Here is a 22,091-nt window from a genome sequence, read left to right as displayed (position 1 = left end):
CATTATATTTGTGTTCAGCTTTATGCAGTCCATCATAACCAAAAACTAATTCTGAGGAAGCAGCACATTCAGAAACATTTGCTGTCCACTGCAACCAGTCCAAAGATGTACCAACAGAAATCTGGGTAAAATCCCCAGATACCCAATAAATCTTGAGATGAGAACCAGGTTTATTATCATTGACATAATTGTAAAATTTATTGTTTAAGTACAACATTGAAAGATATCTACTGTAAATGGTACAGATTCAGGTTTCTTTATCACTTCATCTGCACAGCAGGATCTACAACGGACAGTCAAACTGGTCAGTGGGCAATTCTGACAACCCAGAGCTTGCCTAGTCGGTATCACCAGCACCTGCCGACTCACCATCACAAAAACATATCAGACAAGGGCCCCTGCCTACCCTAGCCATGGACAGTTTGTCCCACTCTTACAAGCATCAGACTCAAGCTGTAAGACCGAACAACACCTGCACCCACTAACTCAGCCCTCTACACCCCCAACCACCATGACTTTATCATTTCCAGTCAGAGTTGCATTTTGTACTGACACTCCTGAGCCCAGTGTCGCTTTATGGACACACAATCAATCGATGTATACAAGTTATCTCTACAATCAATTGATGTGTACGTCATCTCATGATTTTATGTTTATTGTGGTTTTTTTATTCATCTATACTTAATCTTATTGTGTTTTTTTTTTGTGCTGCATCAGATCTGGAGTAACAATTATTTTGTTCTCAGTTACACATGCTCAGGAAATGACATGAAACAATCTTCAATCACCTACTTTGAAACAAAAATGAAATGTGCCATTTGCGTTAAGAGCCAACGCAACGAAGGATGTGCTGGGGACAGCCCGCAAGTGTCACCACACAATCTTGTGCCAAGAGCACATTCAGCATAGAACAATCCTGTCTCCCCTCCCACCCACCACAAACATACTCAGTCCAGGGGTTAGAGCAATTCTTCAGCCTTTAGTGCACTGTGAACTCACAGAAACTGGGACTTTGACTACCTCAGTGGCCTCAGACAGACCTCCCCAGCGGGTTCTGTGAAATGTTCCCAGCAGCCTCAGACAGATTTCACCAGCGGCTCAGAAACACTTCCTCAGCGGACTTGGACAGATTTCCACAGTGGATTCAGACAGATTTTCCTGGCAGACTCGGAGACTCTCTCAGATTTGTGCTCCGGCCACTGGGCCTCAGTTGAACCTCTGATAACCTGCTTTGATCTTCGCTATTGAGGATCCCAGTAGCCAAGACTCCTAGATGTTGATGAGTGAGGTCCAAACTCATGACTTATAAGATCAAAGGTTACAAGTCACCAGGATTAGGTGAACTGCACCCTAGGGTTCTGAAAGAGGTAGCAGTAGAGATTGTGTAGGCATTAGAAATGATCTTTCAAAAATCACTGTACCTTGGCATGGTGTCACAGGACTGGAAAATTGCAAATGTCACTCCACTCTTTAAGAAAGGAGGATGGCAGCAGAAAAGTAATTATAGATCGGTTAGCCTGACCTCAATGTTTGGGAAGACGCTGGAGGTGATGGAGTACTTGGTGACATAGGACAGAATGGGACAGAGTTAGCATGGTTTCCTTCAGTGAAAATCCTGCCTGACGAACCTGTTGGAATATTTGAGGAGATTACAAGTAGGATAAATAAAGGGGATGTAGTGGATGTTGTATATTTGGACTTTCAGAAAACATTTGACAAGGTGCCACATATGAGGCTGCTTACCAAATTGAGCCCATGGTGTTACAGGAAAATTACTGGCATGGTTAGAACATTGGCTGATTGGTAGGAGGCAGTGAGTGGGAATAAAAGGATCCTTTTCTGGTTGGCTGTCAGTGACTAGTGTTCCGCAGGGGTCTGTGTTGGGACCACTTCTTTTTATGCTATATATAAATGATTTAGATTATGGAATAAATGGCTTTGTTGCCAAGTTTGCAGATGATATGAAGATTGGTGGAGGGGCAGGTAGTGTTGAGGAAACAGATAGGCTGCAGAAGGACAGACAGATTAGGAGAATGGGCAAGAAAGTGGCAAATGAAACACAATTTTGGAACATGCATGGTCATGCACTTTGGTAGAACAAATATGCAGACTATTTTCTAAATGAGGACAAAATCCAAAAATCTGAGATGCAAATTTACTTGGGAGTCTTTGTGCAGAACTTCCTGAAGGTTAACTTGCAGTTAGAGTCAATGGTGAGGAAGGCAAATGCAATGTTGGCATTCATTTCAAGAAGTACAAAATTCAACAACAGGGATGTGACGCTGAGGATTTATAAGGCACTGGTGAGTCCTCATCTAAGAAAAGATGTGCTGGCATTGGGGAGGGTCCAGAGGAGGTTCACAAGGATGATTCTGGGAATGAAAGGGTTATCATACGAGGAACATTCGATTATTCTGGGTCTGTACTTGCTGGAATTTAGATGAACCAATTGGCCTAATTCCGCTCCTTTGTCTAACTCCAGGACTTGAATAATGGCCCAAAAACTCGCCCTCGAAGTCTGGGTATGCCCTCATCACTGGCCTTCCAAAGCAGAGTGGAGGTTTACAGTTGGACTTAAGAATCTGGCCTGTCCTACAATTACTCCACATTCCTGTCCTTAAACAGTAACCTGAATCCTACCTTGAATCTCTGTCCCCAAAACCATCCCTATGAACCAAAAAAGAAAATATCTGAGCAGTGATCTTGACAAAGACTACAACGTGATGCCATCTTTAAATGTCTGTCATCCTGCTGCTGTCTCTAAGGGGTTTGTACGTTCTCCTGTGACCATGGGGGTGTCCTCCAGGTGCTACGGTCTCCTCCCACAGTCCAAACACGTCCCAACTGGTAGGTTAGTTGGTCATTGTAAATTGTTCTGTGCTTAGGCTCGGATTATATCTGGACTTGCTGGGCACTGTGGCTCCAAGCGCAGAAGGGTCTGTCCCGTGCTGTAGACAAAATGCTGAAGACAAATAATATTGAGGTCATTTACACGCTTCAAGGACCATTCAAAAATCTGGTAGCAGAATGGAAAAAGCTTTTCCAGAATCGTTCAGTGTGGGTCTTCAGGCTCGTGTATCTCCTCCCTGATGCAGGCAGTGCAAAGAGGGCATGTCCTGGGCAATGGGGGTCCTTAGTGATGGATGCCTCTTTGTGATATAGCACCTTTAAAGATTCCTCACACCCATGATGAAGCTGGCTCTCACCGCAGCATTTTGTGACGCTGTGGCATTGGAGCCTCCAGAGCAGTCGGTTGGAATGCTCTCCACTGTACATCTGTAGAAATTAGAATTTTTGCTGATATACCAAATTACAAGAAACTCCTAATGAAGTGGAGCTGCTGTCAAGCTTTCTTCGTCATTGCATCAATGTGCTGGGCCTAGAACAGATCCTCAGAGATGTTGATGCCCAGGATCTTGAAAATGAACACCCTTTCCACCACTGACCCTTCGATGAGGATTGATGTGTGCTCCCTCAACTTTCCCTTTCTTAATTCATGCAGATATCAAATAGATGAGAGTGAATGATGGAACAGTGTGGAGCCCCGGGAGTGTGTGGAGTAACCTTATCCTGCTGGATAATAACCATGACAATAGAGGGAAGGTATCTGATCGTTCGTTTATTGGTATATCATTCAACAGTAACAGCAATGGGGAGAACAAGGTGACAGCACTATTCACTAGAACTGTGCCCTCCTGGCTCCCTGGTGGACAGTTTTCCCGCTAATGTCTGAGCGTCTTGGTGGTCGGCTTGGCGCAACCCCTCCTTGTGACATCCCAGTGTCTGTGCCTGGGGCTGTGGCTCAGGGTGACAGTGAGGTGTGGAGTCCAACCCGCTTTCTTGCTCCTGGCCGTCCATTTGTGCTCCCGCTCCACTGTCTTGATACCCCTGGAAGGGCAGTGAGTCCCTGCCCTCTGTCTGCAACAGGAGGGGGAGACCCATTAGGCAGGTGGCCGCCTCCCTCCCCTCCAGAACCAAAGGGCACAGGCTTTTTAAGATGAGAAGCGACCTAATAGGGACCTAAGGGGCAACTTTTTTACGTAGAGGGTGGCACACTGGGAGCACCTGTTATGCGAGAGGTGGGAGGGTGGGTCCAGTGCCAAGGGTCCTGAAATATTCAATCACACAACAGAGAAACAGCCTATCTTACCCAGTCCAGATCAGTCTATCAGCCTGCACCCGGCCTACATCCCACTGAGCCTTTCCCCTCCATCCTTCCTCTGGGTGCTCATTCCATTTATGGGCCAGCCTCTACATGAAAAAGTTGCCCCTCGGGTCTCTATTAAACTTCTTCCCTCTCACCTGTGCCCTTCGGTTCCCGATTCCCCAACCTGTTCAGTCTCTCTTTATAACAGAAGACCTCTGGTTCTGGGGAATCTTCTCTGCAGCCCCCCCCCCCCACCAGCTTAATGAGACACTTCCTGTAGCTTCAAGCAGAACTGCACACAGCACTCGGACTCCGGTCTCACCAACACTGTGACAAGCTGTAGACTGGGATCTGGACTCGGACCTCTGCTGTCTGTCACAAATGGAAATGACCTGGCTGACAACATGAGGAGGTGGATTTGTATGCTTGCAGACAACACTGCAACAGGGACTGGTGCTGGTATGGACAGTGTAGACAGTTGCCAAAGATCACATAGAGATCAGTTACAGATACAGCAGAGAAATTCCCAATGGAGTTTCTACAGACACCAACCCCTCTCCTGGCTCAGTACAATCATCATGTTTGTCAGCAGTCAGTTGGACCCGTGGGCAGCAAAGATGACGGAGGACACAGCGGGATAGAGATCAGTTACAGATACGGCAGAGAAATGGCCAATGGAGTTTAATCCGGCCAGGAATGAGGTGTTACACTTTGGGAGGTCAAATGTAACAGGACAGGGCACAGTTAATGGCAGGACCCTTAACTGTGTTGACCTACGGAGGGATCCTGGGACAATGCCCAGAGCTCCCCGAAGGTGGCCACACAGGTTGACAGGGTGCTAAGGGAGGTGTGCAGCATGTTTGCCTTTATTAGTCGAGGCACTGAGTTCAAAAGTCAGGAAGTTATGTTGCAGCTTTATAAACCTCTGGTCCAGCTGCATCTAGTTCTGGTTGCCCCGCTACAGGAAGGGTGTAGGGGAACAGACATATGAACATTCAGAGAGATAGAGATGGTGTAGGCAGAAATGAGGAGAGAGAGAGAGAGAGAGAGAGAGAGAGAGAGAGAGAGAGAGAGAGAGAGAGAGAGAGAGAGAGGGCGGAGTGTGTGTGAGAGAGTGAGAGGGCGGAGTGTGAGAGAGAGAGACAGGGTGAAAGAGAGCGAGAAAGAGAGACAGGGAGAAAAAAAGCAGTGAGAGAGAGAGGGAGATAGAGAGAGTAAGAGAGAGACACAAAGAACGAGAGATAGTGAGAGAGAGAGAGAGAGGGGAGGGAAGAGAGAGGAGAGAGAGAGACAGGGTGAAAGAGAGCGAGAAAGAGAAAAAAAGCACAGAGTGAGAGAGACAGGTAGAGAAAGATAGAGACAGAGAGAAAGAACGAGAGAGATAGTGAAAGAGAGAGAGAGGGGAGGGAGATGGAGAGGGGGAGAGGAGGAGAGGGGGAGAGGGGGAGAGGGGGAGAGGGGGAGGGGGGAGGGGGGGAGGGGGGAGGGAGAGAGAGAGAGAGAGAGAGAGAGAGAGAGAGAGAGAGAGAGAGAGAGAGAGAGAGAGAGACTTATCCTCCACCCACCCCATCACCCAGCTCCCCACCCCTTCACAGAGAGCCGTAGGGGAGTCACCACATCTCCCACCAGTTCTGTTCCCCCTCCCACTCCCACCACAGAGAGCTGGGGCACCTCAAAATCAGCTGTCCACCCTGAGACAACCACCCACACAGAGATCGAGGGTGATCTGCAGCACGGTGGGAGCTGATTTGAGGGGGAGGGGCTATCTGCTTTGTTTAAAATGGCAGCCAAGGGTCCTGTCTCAGGGAAGGGGTGAAATAAAGAATGCGCTACAGGAGTGGGAGGGGGAGCCAGAATGAACAAGTGGAACAGAGGGGGACAGGAAGGGAGGTGTGAGGGAAGGCATGACGGAGGGAGACAGGGGTGGGGTGAGAGTCAGGCCGAGTACCTGAGTCAGGCTTTGTTCTGAGATCCCGGCCGTGGTGGGCTGCTGCTTGAGTTCGTCGATCATTTCCTGCATCAGATCGAAGCTGCGGGGAAGCAGGAAGCCGGAGATGTGAGTTGAGGGGCAGGCCAGGGTGAGGCGGAATGGCAGAATGAGGTAGAGAGGAAGGGCGGGGTGAGGCTGAGGGCCAAGAGCAGCGAGGCAGAACTCAGCTGTTGTAGGGACCAGGGCACAACTCCAGTCAGAATCAACAATGGTAACCCTGGTCACGAGGACGTGAAATTCTGCAGACGCTGGAAATCCTGAGCAACTCATACACAATGCTGGAGGAACTCAGCGGGTCAGGCAGCATCTCTGCAGGAGGATAAAGCAGCTGACAATTCTGACCATCAGAGATGAGAAGGTTGGTGTGGAGCAGAAGCCAGAGTAAAAAGGTGTGGGGAGAGGATGTGATATTTTGTTGTGGCAGTTTGGTGCAAGGAGATAAAATTACTACAATGTAGTGCAATGTTTTCTCACTCCTTTGCGACTCCTTGTAGCCATTGGAGATTTAGTTGGACAGTCCTGAGCATAGAGGGAGACCAGTGGAGTAGAAGCACATTCTTGAGGTGCGTTTGTGTCAATTGTCAGTGAGAAGGAGACTGCTTCTCCCTGAAGTTGGACGCACAGGCTGACAGGGAGGGAAAGAAGGTGATGCCTTTATTACTCAAGGCATAGAGTTCAAGAGTCAGGAAGTTATGCTGAAGCTTTATAACCATCTGGAGAATTTTACATAGTCCTGGTTAGCCCATCACTGAAGGGTGTGGGGGCATTGGGGAGGGTGCAGAAAGGTTCACCAGGATGCTGCCTGGATTAGAGGGCCTGAGCTGTAATGAGAAGGTTGGACAAACTTGGGTTGTTCCCTCTCGAGCAGCGGAGGCTGATAGACATCGGAAGGTGAGATGCGGAGCAGGAGGACACAGTGACAGGTGGCACAGACACGTCCCGGATACCCCGGATGGGAGAGCACTCACCCTGACTGCTGATCATCACTGGATGATGAGGACGAGGTGGAGTGGCAGAGATTCCAGCGTTCCAGCAGGGCCAAGGCGGTCAGAGCCAAAGGGGTCGCCTGCAATTGGAAACAGAGCAGGGTGAGGAGGGATAGGGAGGGAGCTGGAGACATCAATACATCCACAGAGCCCTGACACTAAGACCGAGCTGCAATGCGCATTGGAGGATCCCAGGAGGAGAGGAGAAATGGTCAAGAAACTATGAGGGTGGTGGGGGAGGAGTGAGTAGGGCTGGAGAGGGCAGGGGGAGAGAGCCTACGCAGATGTGGGGGGTGGGGAGGGGTAGCGGACAGTGTGAGAGGAGAGGTGAGAACCTACGGCACCTGAGGTAAGGGTCACTCTGGCCCAGGGAATCGGTATGGACACCTGGTTGTGGCCTACAGACTATACCCAGTACCTGGGTGGTTTCCTTCTGGGAACTGCTCTGAGACTCGCCGTCTCCTGCTGTCACCAGCGCCCCATCCTCAAGAATGGTCGACAAACTATCAGTATTATCTGCACTTTGTTGAAATTCCACAGAGCTCGTTCCCTTGTGAGTTCCTGTGTGATCCAAACACAAAGGTAGCACATGTCAGAAATCCATGTGGGAATAATTACAGGCTGGTGCTGACGGAACTTCACTGTGTCCGATGCCGGGAGTGTGTGAGGGGACGGTGTGGAGGGAGCTTCACTCTGTGTCTGAGCCCGGGAGTGTGTGATGGGACGGTGTGGAGGGAGCTTCACTCTGTGTCTGACCTCGGGAGTGTGTGATGGGACGGTGTGGAGGGAGTTCCACTCTGTCTGACCCCGGGAGTGTGTGATGGGATGGTGTGGAGGGAGCTTCACTCTGTGTCTGACCCCGGGAGTGTCCGATGGGACAGTGTGGATGGAGATTCACTCTGTGTCTGACCCCGGGAGTGTGCGATGGGACGGTATGGAGGGAGATTCACTCTGTGTCTGACCCCGGGAGTGTGTGATAGGACGGTGTGGAGGAAGTTTCACTCTCAGTCTGACCCCGGGAGTGTGTGACAGGACGGTGTGGAGGGAGCTTCACTCTGTGTCTGACCCCGGGAGTGTGGGATGGGACAGTGTGGAAGGAGTTTCACTCTGTGTCTGACCCCAGGAGTGTGTGATGGGAGGGTGTGGAGGGAGCTTCAATCTGTGTCTGACCCCGGGAATGTGCGATGGGACAATGTGGAGGGAGATTCACTCTGTGTCTGACCCCGGGAGTGTGCGATGGGACAGTGTGGAGGAAGATTCACTCTGTGTCTGACCCCGGGAGTGTGTGATAGGACGGTGTGGAGGGAGATTCACTCTGTGTCTGACCCCGAGAGTGTGTGGTAGGACGGTGTGGAGGGAGTTTCACTCTGTGTCTGACCCCGGGAGTGTGTGATGGGACGGTGTGGAGGAAGTTTCACTCTCAGTCTGACCCCGGGAGTGTGAGATGGGACAGTGTGGGGGGAGATTCACTATGTCTGACCCCGGGAGTGTGTGATGGGACGGTGGGGAGGGAGATGCACTCTGTGTCTGACCCCGGGAGTGTGCGATGGGACAGTGTGGATGGAGATACACTCTGTGTCTGACCCCGGGAGTGTGGGATGGGACAGTGTGGAAGGAGTTTCACTCTATGTCTGACCCCGGGAGTGTGTGGTGGGACGGTGTGGAGGGAGTTTCACTCTGTGTCTGACCCCGGGAGTGTGTGATAGGATGGTGTGGAGGAAGTTTCACTCTCAGTCTGACCCCGGGAGTGTGCGATGGGACAGTGTGGATGGAGATACACTCTGTGTCTGACCCCGGGAGTGTGTGATAGGACGGTGTGGAGGGAGATTCACTCTGTGTCTGACCCCGGGAGTGTGTGGTGGGACGGTGTGGAGGGAGTTTCACTCTGTGTCTGACCCCGGGAGTGTGTGATAGGATGGTGTGGAGGAAGTTTCACTCTCAGTCTGACCCCGGGAGTGTGCGATGGGACAGTGTGGATGGAGATACACTCTGTGTCTGACCCCGGGAGTGTGTGATAGGACGGTGTGGAGGGAGATTCACTCTGTGTCTGACCCCGGGAGTGTGTGGTGGGACGGTGTGGAGGGAGTTTCACTCTGTGTCTGACCCCGGGAGTGTGTGATAGGATGGTGTGGAGGAAGTTTCACTCTCAGTCTGACCCCGGGAGTGTGCGATGGGACAGTGTGGAGGGAGATTCACTCTCTGTCTGACCCCAGAAGTGTGTGATGGGACGGTGTGGAGGGAGATTCACCCTCTGTCTGACCCCGGAAATGTGTGATGGGACGGTGTGGAGGGAGATTCACTCTGTGTCTGATCCCGGGAGTGTGTGGTGGGACGGTGTGGAGGGAGTTTCACTCTGTGTCTGACCCTGGGAGTGTGTGATGGGACGGTGTGGGGGGAGATTCACTTTGTCTGACCCCGGGAATGTGTGATGGGACGGTGGGGAGGGAGATACACTCTGTGTCTGACCCCGAAAGTGTGTGACAGGACGGTGTGGAGGGAGCTTCATTCTATGTCTGACCCCGGGAGTGTGGGATGGGACAGTGTGGAAGGAGTTTCACTCTGATCCCAGGAGTGTGTGATGGGAGGGTGTGGAGGGAGCTTCACTCTGTGTCTGACCCCTGGAGTGTGTGATGGGAGGGTGTGGAGGGAGATTCACTCTGTGTCTGACCCTGGGAGTGTGTGGTGGGACGGTGTGGAGGGAGTTTCACTCTCAGTCTGACCCCGGGAGTGTGTGATGGGACGGTGTGGGGGGAGATTCACTCTGTCTGACCCAGGGAGTGTGTGATGGGACGGTGTGGGGGGAGATTCACTCTGTCTGACCCCGGGAGTGTGTGATGGGACAGTGTGGGGGGAGATTCACTCTATGTCTGACCCCGGGAGTGTGGGATGGGACAGTGTGGAGGGAGTTTCATTCTTTGTCTGACCCCAGGAGTGTGTGATGGGACGGTGTGGAGGGAGATTCACTCTGTGTCTGACCCCAGGAGTGTGTGATGGGACGGTGTGGAGGAAGCTTCACTCTATGTCTGACCCCGGGAGTGAGGGATGGGACAGTGTGGAGGGAGTTTCATTCTTTGTCTGACCCCAGGAGTGTGTGATGGGAGGGTGTGGAGGGAGCTTCACTCTGTGTCTGACCCCAGGAGTGTCCGATGGGACAGTGTGGATGGAGATTCACTCTGTGTCTGACCCCGGGAGTGTGTGACAGGACGGTGTGGAGGGAGCTTCACTCTATGTCTGACCCCGGGAGTGTGGGATGGGACAGTGTGGAAGGAGTTTCACTCTGTGTCTGATCCCAGGAGCGTGTGATGGGAGGGTGTGGAGGGAGCTTCACTCTGTGTCTGACCCCGGGAGTGTGTGATGGGATGGCATGGAGGGAGCTTCACTCTATGTCTGACCCCGGGAGTGTGGGATGGGACAGTGTGGAAGGAGTTTCACTCTGTGTCTGACCCCAGGAGTGTGTGATGGGAGGGTGTGGAGGGAGCTTCACTCTGTGTCTGACCCCGGGAGTGTGCGATGGGACGGTGGGGAGGGAGATTCACTCTGTGTCTGACCCCGGGAGTGTGTGATCTGACGGTGTGGAGGGAGTTTCACTCTGTGTCTGACCCCGGGAGTGTGTGATGTGACGGTGTGGAGGGAGCTGCACTCTGTGTCTGACCCCGGGAGTGTGTGATGGGACGGTGTGGAGGGAGCTTCACTCTATGTCTGACCCCGGGAGTGTGGGATGGGACAGTGTGGAAGGAGTTTCACTCTGTGTCTGACCCCAAGAGTGTGTGATGGGAGGGTGTGGAGGGAGCTTCACTCTGTGTCTGACCCCGGGAGTGTCCGATGGGACAGTGTGGATGGAGATTCACTCTGTGTCTGACCCCGGGAGTGTGTGATGGGACGGTGGGGAGGGAGATGCACTCTGTGTCTGACCACGGGAGTGTGTGACAGGACGGTGTGGAGGAAGCTTCACTCTATGTCTGACCCCGGGAGTGTGGGATGGGACAGTGTGGAAGGAGTTTCACTCTGTGTCTGACCCCGGGAGTGTGTGGTGGGACGGTGTGGAGGGAGATTCACTCTGTGTCTGACCCCGGGAGTGTGTGACAGGACGGTGTGGAGGGAGCTTCACTCTATGTCTGACCCCGGGAGTGTGGGATGGGACAGTGTGGAAGGAGTTTCACTCTGTGTCTGATCCCAGGAGCGTGTGATGGGAGGGTGTGGAGGGAGCTTCACTCTGTGTCTGACCCCGGGAGTGTGTGATGGGACGGCATGGAGGGAGCTTCCCTCTATGTCTGACCCCGGGAGTGTGGGATGGGACAGTGTGGAAGGAGTTTCACTCTGTGTCTGACCCCAGGAGTGTGTGATGGGAGGGTGTGGAGGGAGCTTCACTCTGTGTCTGACCCCGGGAGTGTGCGATGGGACAGTGTGGATGGAGATTCACTCTGTGTGTGACCCCAGGAGTGTGTGATGGGACAGTGTGGAGGGAGATTCACTCTCTGTCTGACCCCGGGAGTGTGTGATGGGACGGTGTGGGGGGAGATTCACTCTGTCTGACCCCGTGAGTATGTGATGGGACGGTGGGGAGGGAGATTCACTCTGTGTCTGACCCCGGGAGTGTGTGATCTGACGGTGTGGAGGGAGTTTCACTCTGTGTCTGACCCCGGGAGTGTGTGATGTGACGGTGTGGAGGGAGCTGCACTCTGTGTCTGACCCCGGGAGTGTGTGATGGGACGGTGTGGAGGGAGCTTCACTCTATGTCTGACCCCGGGAGTGTGGGATGGGACAGTGTGGAAGGAGTTTCACTCTGTGTCTGACCCCAAGAGTGTGTGATGGGAGGGTGTGGAGGGAGCTTCACTCTGTGTCTGACCCCGGGAGTGTCCGATGGGACAGTGTGGATGGAGATTCACTCTGTGTCTGACCCCGGGAGTGTGTGATGGGACGGTGGGGAGGGAGATGCACTCTGTGTCTGACCCCGGGAGTGTGTGACAGGACGGTGTGGAGGAAGCTTCACTCTATGTCTGACCCCGGGAGTGTGGGATGGGACAGTGTGGAAGGAGTTTCACTCTGTGTCTGACCCCGGGAGTGTGTGGTGGGACGGTGTGGAGGGAGTTTCACTCTGTGTCTGACCCCGGGAGTGTGTGATAGGACGGTGTGGAGGAAGTTTCACTCTCAGTCTGACCCCGGGAGTGTGTGATGGGACGGTGTGGAGGGAGTTTCACTCTGTGTCTGACCCCGGGAGTGTGCGATGGGACGGTGTGGAGGGAGATTCACTCTGTGTCTGACCCTGGGAGTGTGTGATAGGACGGTGTGGAGGAAGTTTCACTCTCAGTCTGACCCCGGGAGTGTGTGATGGGACGGTGTGGGGGGTGATTCACTCTGTCTGACCCCGGGAGTGTGTGATGGGACGGTGGGGAGGGAGATTCACTCTGTGTCTGACCCCGGGAGTGTGTGACAGGACGGTGTGGAGGGAGTTTCACTCTGTGTCTGACCCCGGGAGTGTGTGATAGGATGGTGTGGAGGAAGTTTCACTCTCAGTCTGACCCCGGGAGTGTGCGATGGGACAGTGTGGATGGAGATACACTCTGTGTCTGACCCCGGGAGTGTGTGATAGGACGGTGTGGAGGGAGATTCACTCTGTGTCTGACCCCGGGAGTGTGTGGTGGGACGGTGTGGAGGGAGTTTCACTCTGTGTCTGACCCCGGGAGTGTGTGATAGGATGGTGTGGAGGAAGTTTCACTCTCAGTCTGACCCCGGGAGTGTGCGATGGGACAGTGTGGAGGGAGATTCACTCTCTGTCTGACCCCAGAAGTGTGTGATGGGACGGTGTGGAGGGAGATTCACTCTCTGTCTGACCCCGGAAATGTGTGATGGGACGGTGTGGAGGGAGATTCACTCTGTGTCTGATCACGGGAGTGTGTGGTGGGACGGTGTGGAGGGAGTTTCACTCTGTGTCTGACCCTGGGAGTGTGTGATGGGACGGTGTGGGGGGAGATTCACTTTGTCTGACCCCGGGAATGTGTGATGGGACGGTGGGGAGGGAGATGCACTCTGTGTCTGACCCCGAAAGTGTGTGACAGGACGGTGTGGAGGGAGCTTCATTCTATGTCTGACCCCGGGAGTGTGGGATGGGACAGTGTGGAAGGAGTTTCACTCTGATCCCAGGAGTGTGTGATGGGAGGGTGTGGAGGGAGCTTCACTCTGTGTCTGACCCCTGGAGTCTGTGATGGGAGGGTGTGGAGGGAGATTCACTGTGTCTGACCCCGGGAGTGTGTGATGGGACAGCGTGGAGGGAGATTCACTCTGTGTCTGAGCCCGGGAGTGTGTGGTGGGACGGTGTGGAGGGAGTTTCACTCTGTGTCTGACCCCGGGAGTGTGTGATAGGATGGTGTGGAGGAAGTTTCACTCTCAGTCTGACCCCGGGAGTGTGCGATGGGACAGTGTGATGGAGATACACTCTGTGTCTGACCCCGGGAGTGTGTGATAGGACGGTGTGGAGGGAGATTCACTCTGTGTCTGACCCCGGGAGTGTGTGGTGGGACGGTGTGGAGGGAGTTTCACTCTGTGTCTGACCCCGGGAGTGTGTGATAGGATGGTGTGGAGGAAGTTTCACTCTCAGTCTGACCCCGGGAGTGTGCGATGGGACAGTGTGGAGGGAGATTCACTCTCTGTCTGACCCCAGAAGTGTGTGATGGGACGGTGTGGAGGGAGATTCACTCTCTGTCTGACCCCGGAAATGTGTGATGGGACGGTGTGGAGGGAGATTCACTCTGTGTCTGATCCCGGGAGTGTGTGGTGGGACGGTGTGGAGGGAGTTTCACTCTGTGTCTGACCCTGGGAGTGTGTGATGGGACGGTGTGGGGGGAGATTCACTTTGTCTGACCCCGGGAATGTGTGATGGGACGGTGGGGAGGGAGATGCACTCTGTGTCTGACCCCGAAAGTGTGTGACAGGACGGTGTGGAGGGAGCTTCATTCTATGTCTGACCCCGGGAGTGTGGGATGGGACAGTGTGGAAGGAGTTTCACTCTGATCCCAGGAGTGTGTGATGGGAGGGTGTGGAGGGAGCTTCACCCTGTGTCTGACCCCTGGAGTGTGTGATGGGAGGGTGTGGAGGGAGCTTCACTCTGTGTCTGACCCTGGGAGTGGGTGGTGGGACGGTGTGGAGGGAGTTTCACTCTCAGTCTGACCCCGGGAGTGTGTGATGGGACGGTGTGGGGGGAGATTCACTCTGTCTGACCCCGGGAGTGTGTGATGGGACAGTGTGGAGCAAGATTCACTCTCTGTCTGACCCCGGGAGTGTGTGATGGGACGGTGTGGAGGGAGATTCACTCTGTGTCTGACCCCAGGAGTGTGTGATGGGAAGGTGTGGAGGGAGCTTCACTCTGTGTCTGACCCCAGGAGTGTGCGATGGGACGGTGTGGGGGGAGATTCACTCTGTGTCTGACCCCGGGAGTGTGTGACAGGACGGTGTGGAGGGAGCTTCACTCTATGTCTGACCCCGGGAGTGTGGGATGGGACAGTGTGGAAGGAGTTTCACTCTGTGTCTGATCCCAGGAGCGTGTGATGGGAGGGTGTGGAGGGAGCTTCACTCTGTGTCTGACCCCGGGAGTGTGTGATGGGACGGCATGGAGGGAGCTTCACTCTATGTCTGACCCCGGGAGTGTGGGATGGGACAGTGTGGAAGGAGTTTCACTCTGTGTCTGACCCCAAGAGTGTGTGATGGGAGGGTGTGGAGGGAGCTTCACTCTGTGTCTGACCCCGGGAGTGTCCGATGGGACAGTGTGGATGGAGATTCACTCTGTGTCTGACCCCGGGAGTGTGTGATGGGACGGTGGGGAGGGAGATGCACTCTGTGTCTGACCCCGGGAGTGTGTGACAGGACGGTGTGGAGGAAGCTTCACTCTATGTCTGACCCCGGGAGTGTGGGATGGGACAGTGTGGAAGGAGTTTCACTCTGTGTCTGACCCCGGGAGTGTGTGGTGGGACGGTGTGGAGGGAGTTTCACTCTGTGTCTGACCCCGGGAGTGTGTGATAGGACGGTGTGGAGGAAGTTTCACTCTCAGTCTGACCCCGGGAGTGTGTGATGGGACGGTGTGGAGGGAGTTTCACTCTGTGTCTGACCCCGGGAGTGTGCGATGGGACGGTGTGGAGGGAGATTCACTCTGTGTCTGACCCCGGGAGTGTGTGATAGGACGGTGTGGAGGAAGTTTCACTCTCAGTCTGACCCCGGGAGTGTGTGATGGGACGGTGTGGGGGGTGATTCACTCTGTCTGACCCCGGGAGTGTGTGATGGGACGGTGGGGAGGGAGATTCACTCTGTGTCTGACCCCGGGAGTGTGTGACAGGACGGTGTGGAGGGAGTTTCACTCTGTGTCTGACCCCGGGAGTGTGTGATAGGATGGTGTGGAGGAAGTTTCACTCTCAGTCTGACCCCGGGAGTGTGCGATGGGACAGTGTGGATGGAGATACACTCTGTGTCTGACCCCGGGAGTGTGTGATAGGACGGTGTGGAGGGAGATTCACTCTGTGTCTGACCCCGGGAGTGTGTGGTGGGACGGTGTGGAGGGAGTTTCACTCTGTGTCTGACCCCGGGAGTGTGTGATAGGATGGTGTGGAGGAAGTTTCACTCTCAGTCTGACCCCGGGAGTGTGCGATGGGACAGTGTGGAGGGAGATTCACTCTCTGTCTGACCCCAGAAGTGTGTGATGGGACGGTGTGGAGGGAGATTCACTCTCTGTCTGACCCCGGAAATGTGTGATGGGACGGTGTGGAGGGAGATTCACTCTGTGTCTGATCACGGGAGTGTGTGGTGGGACGGTGTGGAGGGAGTTTCACTCTGTGTCTGACCCTGGGAGTGTGTGATGGGACGGTGTGGGGGGAGATTCACTTTGTCTGACCCCGGGAATGTGTGATGGGACGGTGGGGAGGGAGATGCACTCTGTGTCTGACCCCGAAAGTGTGTGACAGGACGGTGTGGAGGGAGCTTCATTCTATGTCTGACCCCGGGAGTGTGGGATGGGACAGTGTGGAAGGAGTTTCACTCTGATCCCAGGAGTGTGTGATGGGAGGGTGTGGAGGGAGCTTCACTCTGTGTCTGACCCCTGGAGTCTGTGATGGGAGGGTGTGGAGGGAGATTCACTGTGTCTGACCCCGGGAGTGTGTGATGGGACAGCGTGGAGGGAGATTCACTCTGTGTCTGAGCCCGGGAGTGTGTGGTGGGACGGTGTGGAGGGAGTTTCACTCTGTGTCTGACCCCGGGAGTGTGTGATAGGATGGTGTGGAGGAAGTTTCACTCTCAGTCTGACCCCGGGAGTGTGCGATGGGACAGTGTGATGGAGATACACTCTGTGTCTGACCCCGGGAGTGTGTGATAGGACGGTGTGGAGGGAGATTCACTCTGTGTCTGACCCCGGGAGTGTGTGGTGGGACGGTGTGGAGGGAGTTTCACTCTGTGTCTGACCCCGGGAGTGTGTGATAGGATGGTGTGGAGGAAGTTTCACTCTCAGTCTGACCCCGGGAGTGTGCGATGGGACAGTGTGGAGGGAGATTCACTCTCTGTCTGACCCCAGAAGTGTGTGATGGGACGGTGTGGAGGGAGATTCACTCTCTGTCTGACCCCGGAAATGTGTGATGGGACGGTGTGGAGGGAGATTCACTCTGTGTCTGATCCCGGGAGTGTGTGGTGGGACGGTGTGGAGGGAGTTTCACTCTGTGTCTGACCCTGGGAGTGTGTGATGGGACGGTGTGGGGGGAGATTCACTTTGTCTGACCCCGGGAATGTGTGATGGGACGGTGGGGAGGGAGATGCACTCTGTGTCTGACCCCGAAAGTGTGTGACAGGACGGTGTGGAGGGAGCTTCATTCTATGTCTGACCCCGGGAGTGTGGGATGGGACAGTGTGGAAGGAGTTTCACTCTGATCCCAGGAGTGTGTGATGGGAGGGTGTGGAGGGAGCTTCACTCTGTGTCTGACCCCTGGAGTGTGTGATGGGAGGGTGTGGAGGGAGCTTCACTCTGTGTCTGACCCTGGGAGTGGGTGGTGGGACGGTGTGGAGGGAGTTTCACTCTCAGTCTGACCCCGGGAGTGTGTGATGGGACGGTGTGGGGGGAGATTCACTCTGTCTGACCCCGGGAGTGTGTGATGGGACAGTGTGGAGCAAGATTCACTCTCTGTCTGACCCCGGGAGTGTGTGATGGGACGGTGTGGAGGGAGATTCACTCTGTGTCTGACCCCAGGAGTGTGTGATGGGAAGGTGTGGAGGGAGCTTCACTCTGTGTCTGACCCCAGGAGTGTGCGATGGGACGGTGTGGGGGGAGATTCACTCTGTGTCTGACCCCGGGAGTGTGTGACAGGACGGTGTGGAGGGAGCTTCACTCTATGTCTGACCCCGGGAGTGTGGGATGGGACAGTGTGGAAGGAGTTTCACTCTGTGTCTGATCCCAGGAGCGTGTGATGGGAGGGTGTGGAGGGAGCTTCACTCTGTCTGACCCCGGGAGTGTGTGATGGGACGGCATGGAGGGAGCTTCACTCTATGTCTGACCCCGGGAGTGTGGGATGGGACAGTGTGGAAGGAGATTCACTCTGTGTGTGACCCCAGGAGTGTGTGATGGGACAGTGTGGAGGGAGATTCACTCTCTGTCTGACCCCGGGAGTGTGTGATGGGACGGTGTGGGGGGAGATTCACTCTGTCTGACCCCGTGAGTATGTGATGGGACGGTGGGGAGGGAGATTCACTCTGTGTCTGACCCCGGGAGTGTGTGATGTGACGGTGTGGAGGGAGTTTCACTCTGTGTCTGACCCCGGGAGTGTGTGATGTGACGGTGTGGAGGGAGCTGCACTCTGTGTCTGACCCCGGGAGTGTGTGATGGGACGGTGTGGAGGGAGCTTCACTCAATGTCTGACCCCGGGAGTGTGGGATGGGACAGTGTGGAAGGAGTTTCACTCTGTGTCTGACCCCAAGAGTGTGTGATGGGAGGGTGTGGAGGGAGCTTCACTCTGTGTCTGACCCTGGGAGTGTCCGATGGGACAGTGTGGATGGAGATTCACTCTGTGTCTGACCCCGGGAGTGTGCGATGGGACGGTGTGGAGGGAGATTCACTCTGTGTCTGACCCCGGGAGTGTGTGATAGGACGGTGTGGAGGAAGTTTCACTCTCAGTCTGACCCCGGGAGTGTGTGATGGGACGGTGTGGGGGGAGATTCACTCTGTCTGACCCCGGGAGTGTGTGATGGGACGGTGGGGAGGGAGATTCACTCTGTGTCTGACCCCGGGAGTGTGTGACAGGACGGTGTGGAGGGAGCTTCACTCTGTGTCTGACCCCGGGAGTGTGGGATGGGACAGTGTGAAAGGAGTTTCACTCTGTGTCTGACCCCAGGAGTGTGTGATGGGAGGGTGTGGAGGGAGCTTCAATCTGTGTCTGACCCCGGGAATGTGCGATGGGACAATGTGGAGGGAGATTCACTCTGTGTCTGACCCCGGGAGTGTGCGATGGGACAGTGTGGAGGAAGATTCACTCTGTGTCTGACCCCGGGAGTGTGTGATAGGACGGTGTGGAGGGAGATTCACTCTGTGTCTGACCCCGGGAGTGTGTGGTAGGACGGTGTGGAGGGAGTTTCACTCTGTGTCTGACCCCGGGAGTGTGTGATGGGACGGTGTGGAGGAAGTTTCACTCTCAGTCTGACCCCGGGAGTGTGAGATGGGACAGTGTGGGGGGAGATTCACTATGTCTGACCCCGGGAGTGTGTGATGGGACGGTGGGGAGGGAGATGCACTCTGTGTCTGACCCCGGGAGTGTGCGATGGGACAGTGTGGATGGAGTTTCACTCTGTGTCTGATCCCAAGAGTGTGTGATGGGAGGGTGTGGAGGGAGCTTCACTCTGTGTCTGACCCCGGGAGTGTGTGATAGGACGGTGTGGAGGAAGTTTCACTCTCAGTCTGACCCCGGGAGTGTGTGATGGGACGGTGTGGAGGGAGTTTCACTCTGTGTCTGACCCCGGGAGTGTGCGATGGGACGGTGTGGAGGGAGATTCACTCTGTGTCTGACCCCGGGAGTGTGTGATAGGACGGTGTGGAGGAAGTTTCACTCTCAGTCTGACCCCGGGAGTGTGTGATGGGACGGTGTGGGGGGTGATTCACTCTGTCTGACCCCGGGAGTGTGTGATGGGACGGTGGGGAGGGAGATTCACTCTGTGTCTGACCCCGGGAGTGTGTGACAGGACGGTGTGGAGGGAGTTTCACTCTGTGTCTGACCCCGGGAGTGTGTGATAGGATGGTGTGGAGGAAGTTTCACTCTCAGTCTGACCCCGGGAGTGTGCGATGGGACAGTGTGGATGGAGATACACTCTGTGTCTGACCCCGGGAGTGTGTGATAGGACGGTGTGGAGGGAGATTCACTCTGTGTCTGACCCCGGGAGTGTGTGGTGGGACGGTGTGGAGGGAGTTTCACTCTGTGTCTGACCCCGGGAGTGTGTGATAGGATGGTGTGGAGGAAGTTTCACTCTCAGTCTGACCCCGGGAGTGTGCGATGGGACAGTGTGGAGGGAGATTCACTCTCTGTCTGACCCCAGAAGTGTGTGATGGGACGGTGTGGAGGGAGATTCACTCTCTGTCTGACCCCGGAAATGTGTGATGGGACGGTGTGGAGGGAGATTCACTCTGTGTCTGATCACGGGAGTGTGTGGTGGGACGGTGTGGAGGGAGTTTCACTCTGTGTCTGACCCTGGGAGTGTGTGATGGGACGGTGTGGGGGGAGATTCACTTTGTCTGACCCCGGGAATGTGTGATGGGACGGTGGGGAGGGAGATGCACTCTGTGTCTGACCCCGAAAGTGTGTGACAGGACGGTGTGGAGGGAGCTTCATTCTATGTCTGACCCCGGGAGTGTGGGATGGGACAGTGTGGAAGGAGTTTCACTCTGATCCCAGGAGTGTGTGATGGGAGGGTGTGGAGGGAGCTTCACTCTGTGTCTGACCCCTGGAGTCTGTGATGGGAGGGTGTGGAGGGAGATTCACTGTGTCTGACCCCGGGAGTGTGTGATGGGACAGCGTGGAGGGAGATTCACTCTGTGTCTGAGCCCGGGAGTGTGTGGTGGGACGGTGTGGAGGGAGTTTCACTCTGTGTCTGACCCCGGGAGTGTGTGATAGGATGGTGTGGAGGAAGTTTCACTCTCAGTCTGACCCCGGGAGTGTGCGATGGGACAGTGTGATGGAGATACACTCTGTGTCTGACCCCGGGAGTGTGTGATAGGACGGTGTGGAGGGAGATTCACTCTGTGTCTGACCCCGGGAGTGTGTGGTGGGACGGTGTGGAGGGAGTTTCACTCTGTGTCTGACCCCGGGAGTGTGTGATAGGATGGTGTGGAGGAAGTTTCACTCTCAGTCTGACCCCGGGAGTGTGCGATGGGACAGTGTGGAGGGAGATTCACTCTCTGTCTGACCCCAGAAGTGTGTGATGGGACGGTGTGGAGGGAGATTCACTCTCTGTCTGACCCCGGAAATGTGTGATGGGACGGTGTGGAGGGAGATTCACTCTGTGTCTGATCCCGGGAGTGTGTGGTGGGACGGTGTGGAGGGAGTTTCACTCTGTGTCTGACCCTGGGAGTGTGTGATGGGACGGTGTGGGGGGAGATTCACTTTGTCTGACCCCGGGAATGTGTGATGGGACGGTGGGGAGGGAGATGCACTCTGTGTCTGACCCCGAAAGTGTGTGACAGGACGGTGTGGAGGGAGCTTCATTCTATGTCTGACCCCGGGAGTGTGGGATGGGACAGTGTGGAAGGAGTTTCACTCTGATCCCAGGAGTGTGTGATGGGAGGGTGTGGAGGGAGCTTCACCCTGTGTCTGACCCCTGGAGTGTGTGATGGGAGGGTGTGGAGGGAGCTTCACTCTGTGTCTGACCCTGGGAGTGGGTGGTGGGACGGTGTGGAGGGAGTTTCACTCTCAGTCTGACCCCGGGAGTGTGTGATGGGACGGTGTGGGGGGAGATTCACTCTGTCTGACCCCGGGAGTGTGTGATGGGACAGTGTGGAGCAAGATTCACTCTCTGTCTGACCCCGGGAGTGTGTGATGGGACGGTGTGGAGGGAGATTCACTCTGTGTCTGACCCCAGGAGTGTGTGATGGGAAGGTGTGGAGGGAGCTTCACTCTGTGTCTGACCCCAGGAGTGTGCGATGGGACGGTGTGGGGGGAGATTCACTCTGTGTCTGACCCCGGGAGTGTGTGACAGGACGGTGTGGAGGGAGCTTCACTCTATGTCTGACCCCGGGAGTGTGGGATGGGACAGTGTGGAAGGAGTTTCACTCTGTGTCTGATCCCAGGAGCGTGTGATGGGAGGGTGTGGAGGGAGCTTCACTCTGTGTCTGACCCCGGGAGTGTGTGATGGGACGGCATGGAGGGAGCTTCACTCTATGTCTGACCCCGGGAGTGTGGGATGGGACAGTGTGGAAGGAGATTCACTCTGTGTGTGACCCCAGGAGTGTGTGATGGGACAGTGTGGAGGGAGATTCACTCTCTGTCTGACCCCGGGAGTGTGTGATGGGACGGTGTGGGGGGAGATTCACTCTGTCTGACCCCGTGAGTATGTGATGGGACGGTGGGGAGGGAGATTCACTCTGTGTCTGACCCCGGGAGTGTGTGATGTGACGGTGTGGAGGGAGTTTCACTCTGTGTCTGACCCCGGGAGTGTGTGATGTGACGGTGTGGAGGGAGCTGCACTCTGTGTCTGACCCCGGGAGTGTGTGATGTGACGGTGTGGAGGGAGCTGCACTCTGTGTCTGACCCCGGGAGTGTGTGATGGGACGGTGTGGAGGGAGCTTCACTCAATGTCTGACCCCGGGAGTGTGGGATGGGACAGTGTGGAAGGAGTTTCACTCTGTGTCTGACCCCAAGAGTGTGTGATGGGAGGGTGTGGAGGGAGCTTCACTCTGTGTCTGACCCTGGGAGTGTCCGATGGGACAGTGTGGATGGAGATTCACTCTGTGTCTGACCCCGGGAGT

The 22,091-nt window shown here is 55.2% G+C and overlaps 1 protein-coding gene across 4 annotated transcripts in view; it reads right to left on the bottom strand.

Moving 5' to 3' along the window:
• The window catches only part of LOC132382856 (inactive serine/threonine-protein kinase TEX14-like), a 100,968-nt gene continuing 78,877 nt past the window's right edge, over window positions 1-22,091 (bottom strand). For 3 of the 4 annotated variants that reach the window (XM_059953330.1, XM_059953333.1, XM_059953332.1), the window contains 4 exons: window positions 7,542-7,684; window positions 7,106-7,203; window positions 6,096-6,177; window positions 1-3,276 (listed from right to left, as the gene is read on the bottom strand). In XM_059953330.1, the coding sequence (XP_059809313.1) occupies window positions 2,998-3,276; window positions 6,096-6,177; window positions 7,106-7,203; window positions 7,542-7,684 (602 nt within the window). In that variant the 3' untranslated portion in view covers window positions 1-2,997. The other variant, XM_059953331.1, reaches the window with a different exon arrangement.

Source organism: Hypanus sabinus, chromosome 29, assembly GCF_030144855.1.
Source record: "Hypanus sabinus isolate sHypSab1 chromosome 29, sHypSab1.hap1, whole genome shotgun sequence".
Taxonomy (NCBI): domain Eukaryota; kingdom Metazoa; phylum Chordata; class Chondrichthyes; order Myliobatiformes; family Dasyatidae; genus Hypanus; species Hypanus sabinus.
The sequence above is the reverse complement of the archived record's forward strand: the minus strand, read 5'-3'. Positions and strand labels throughout refer to the sequence as shown.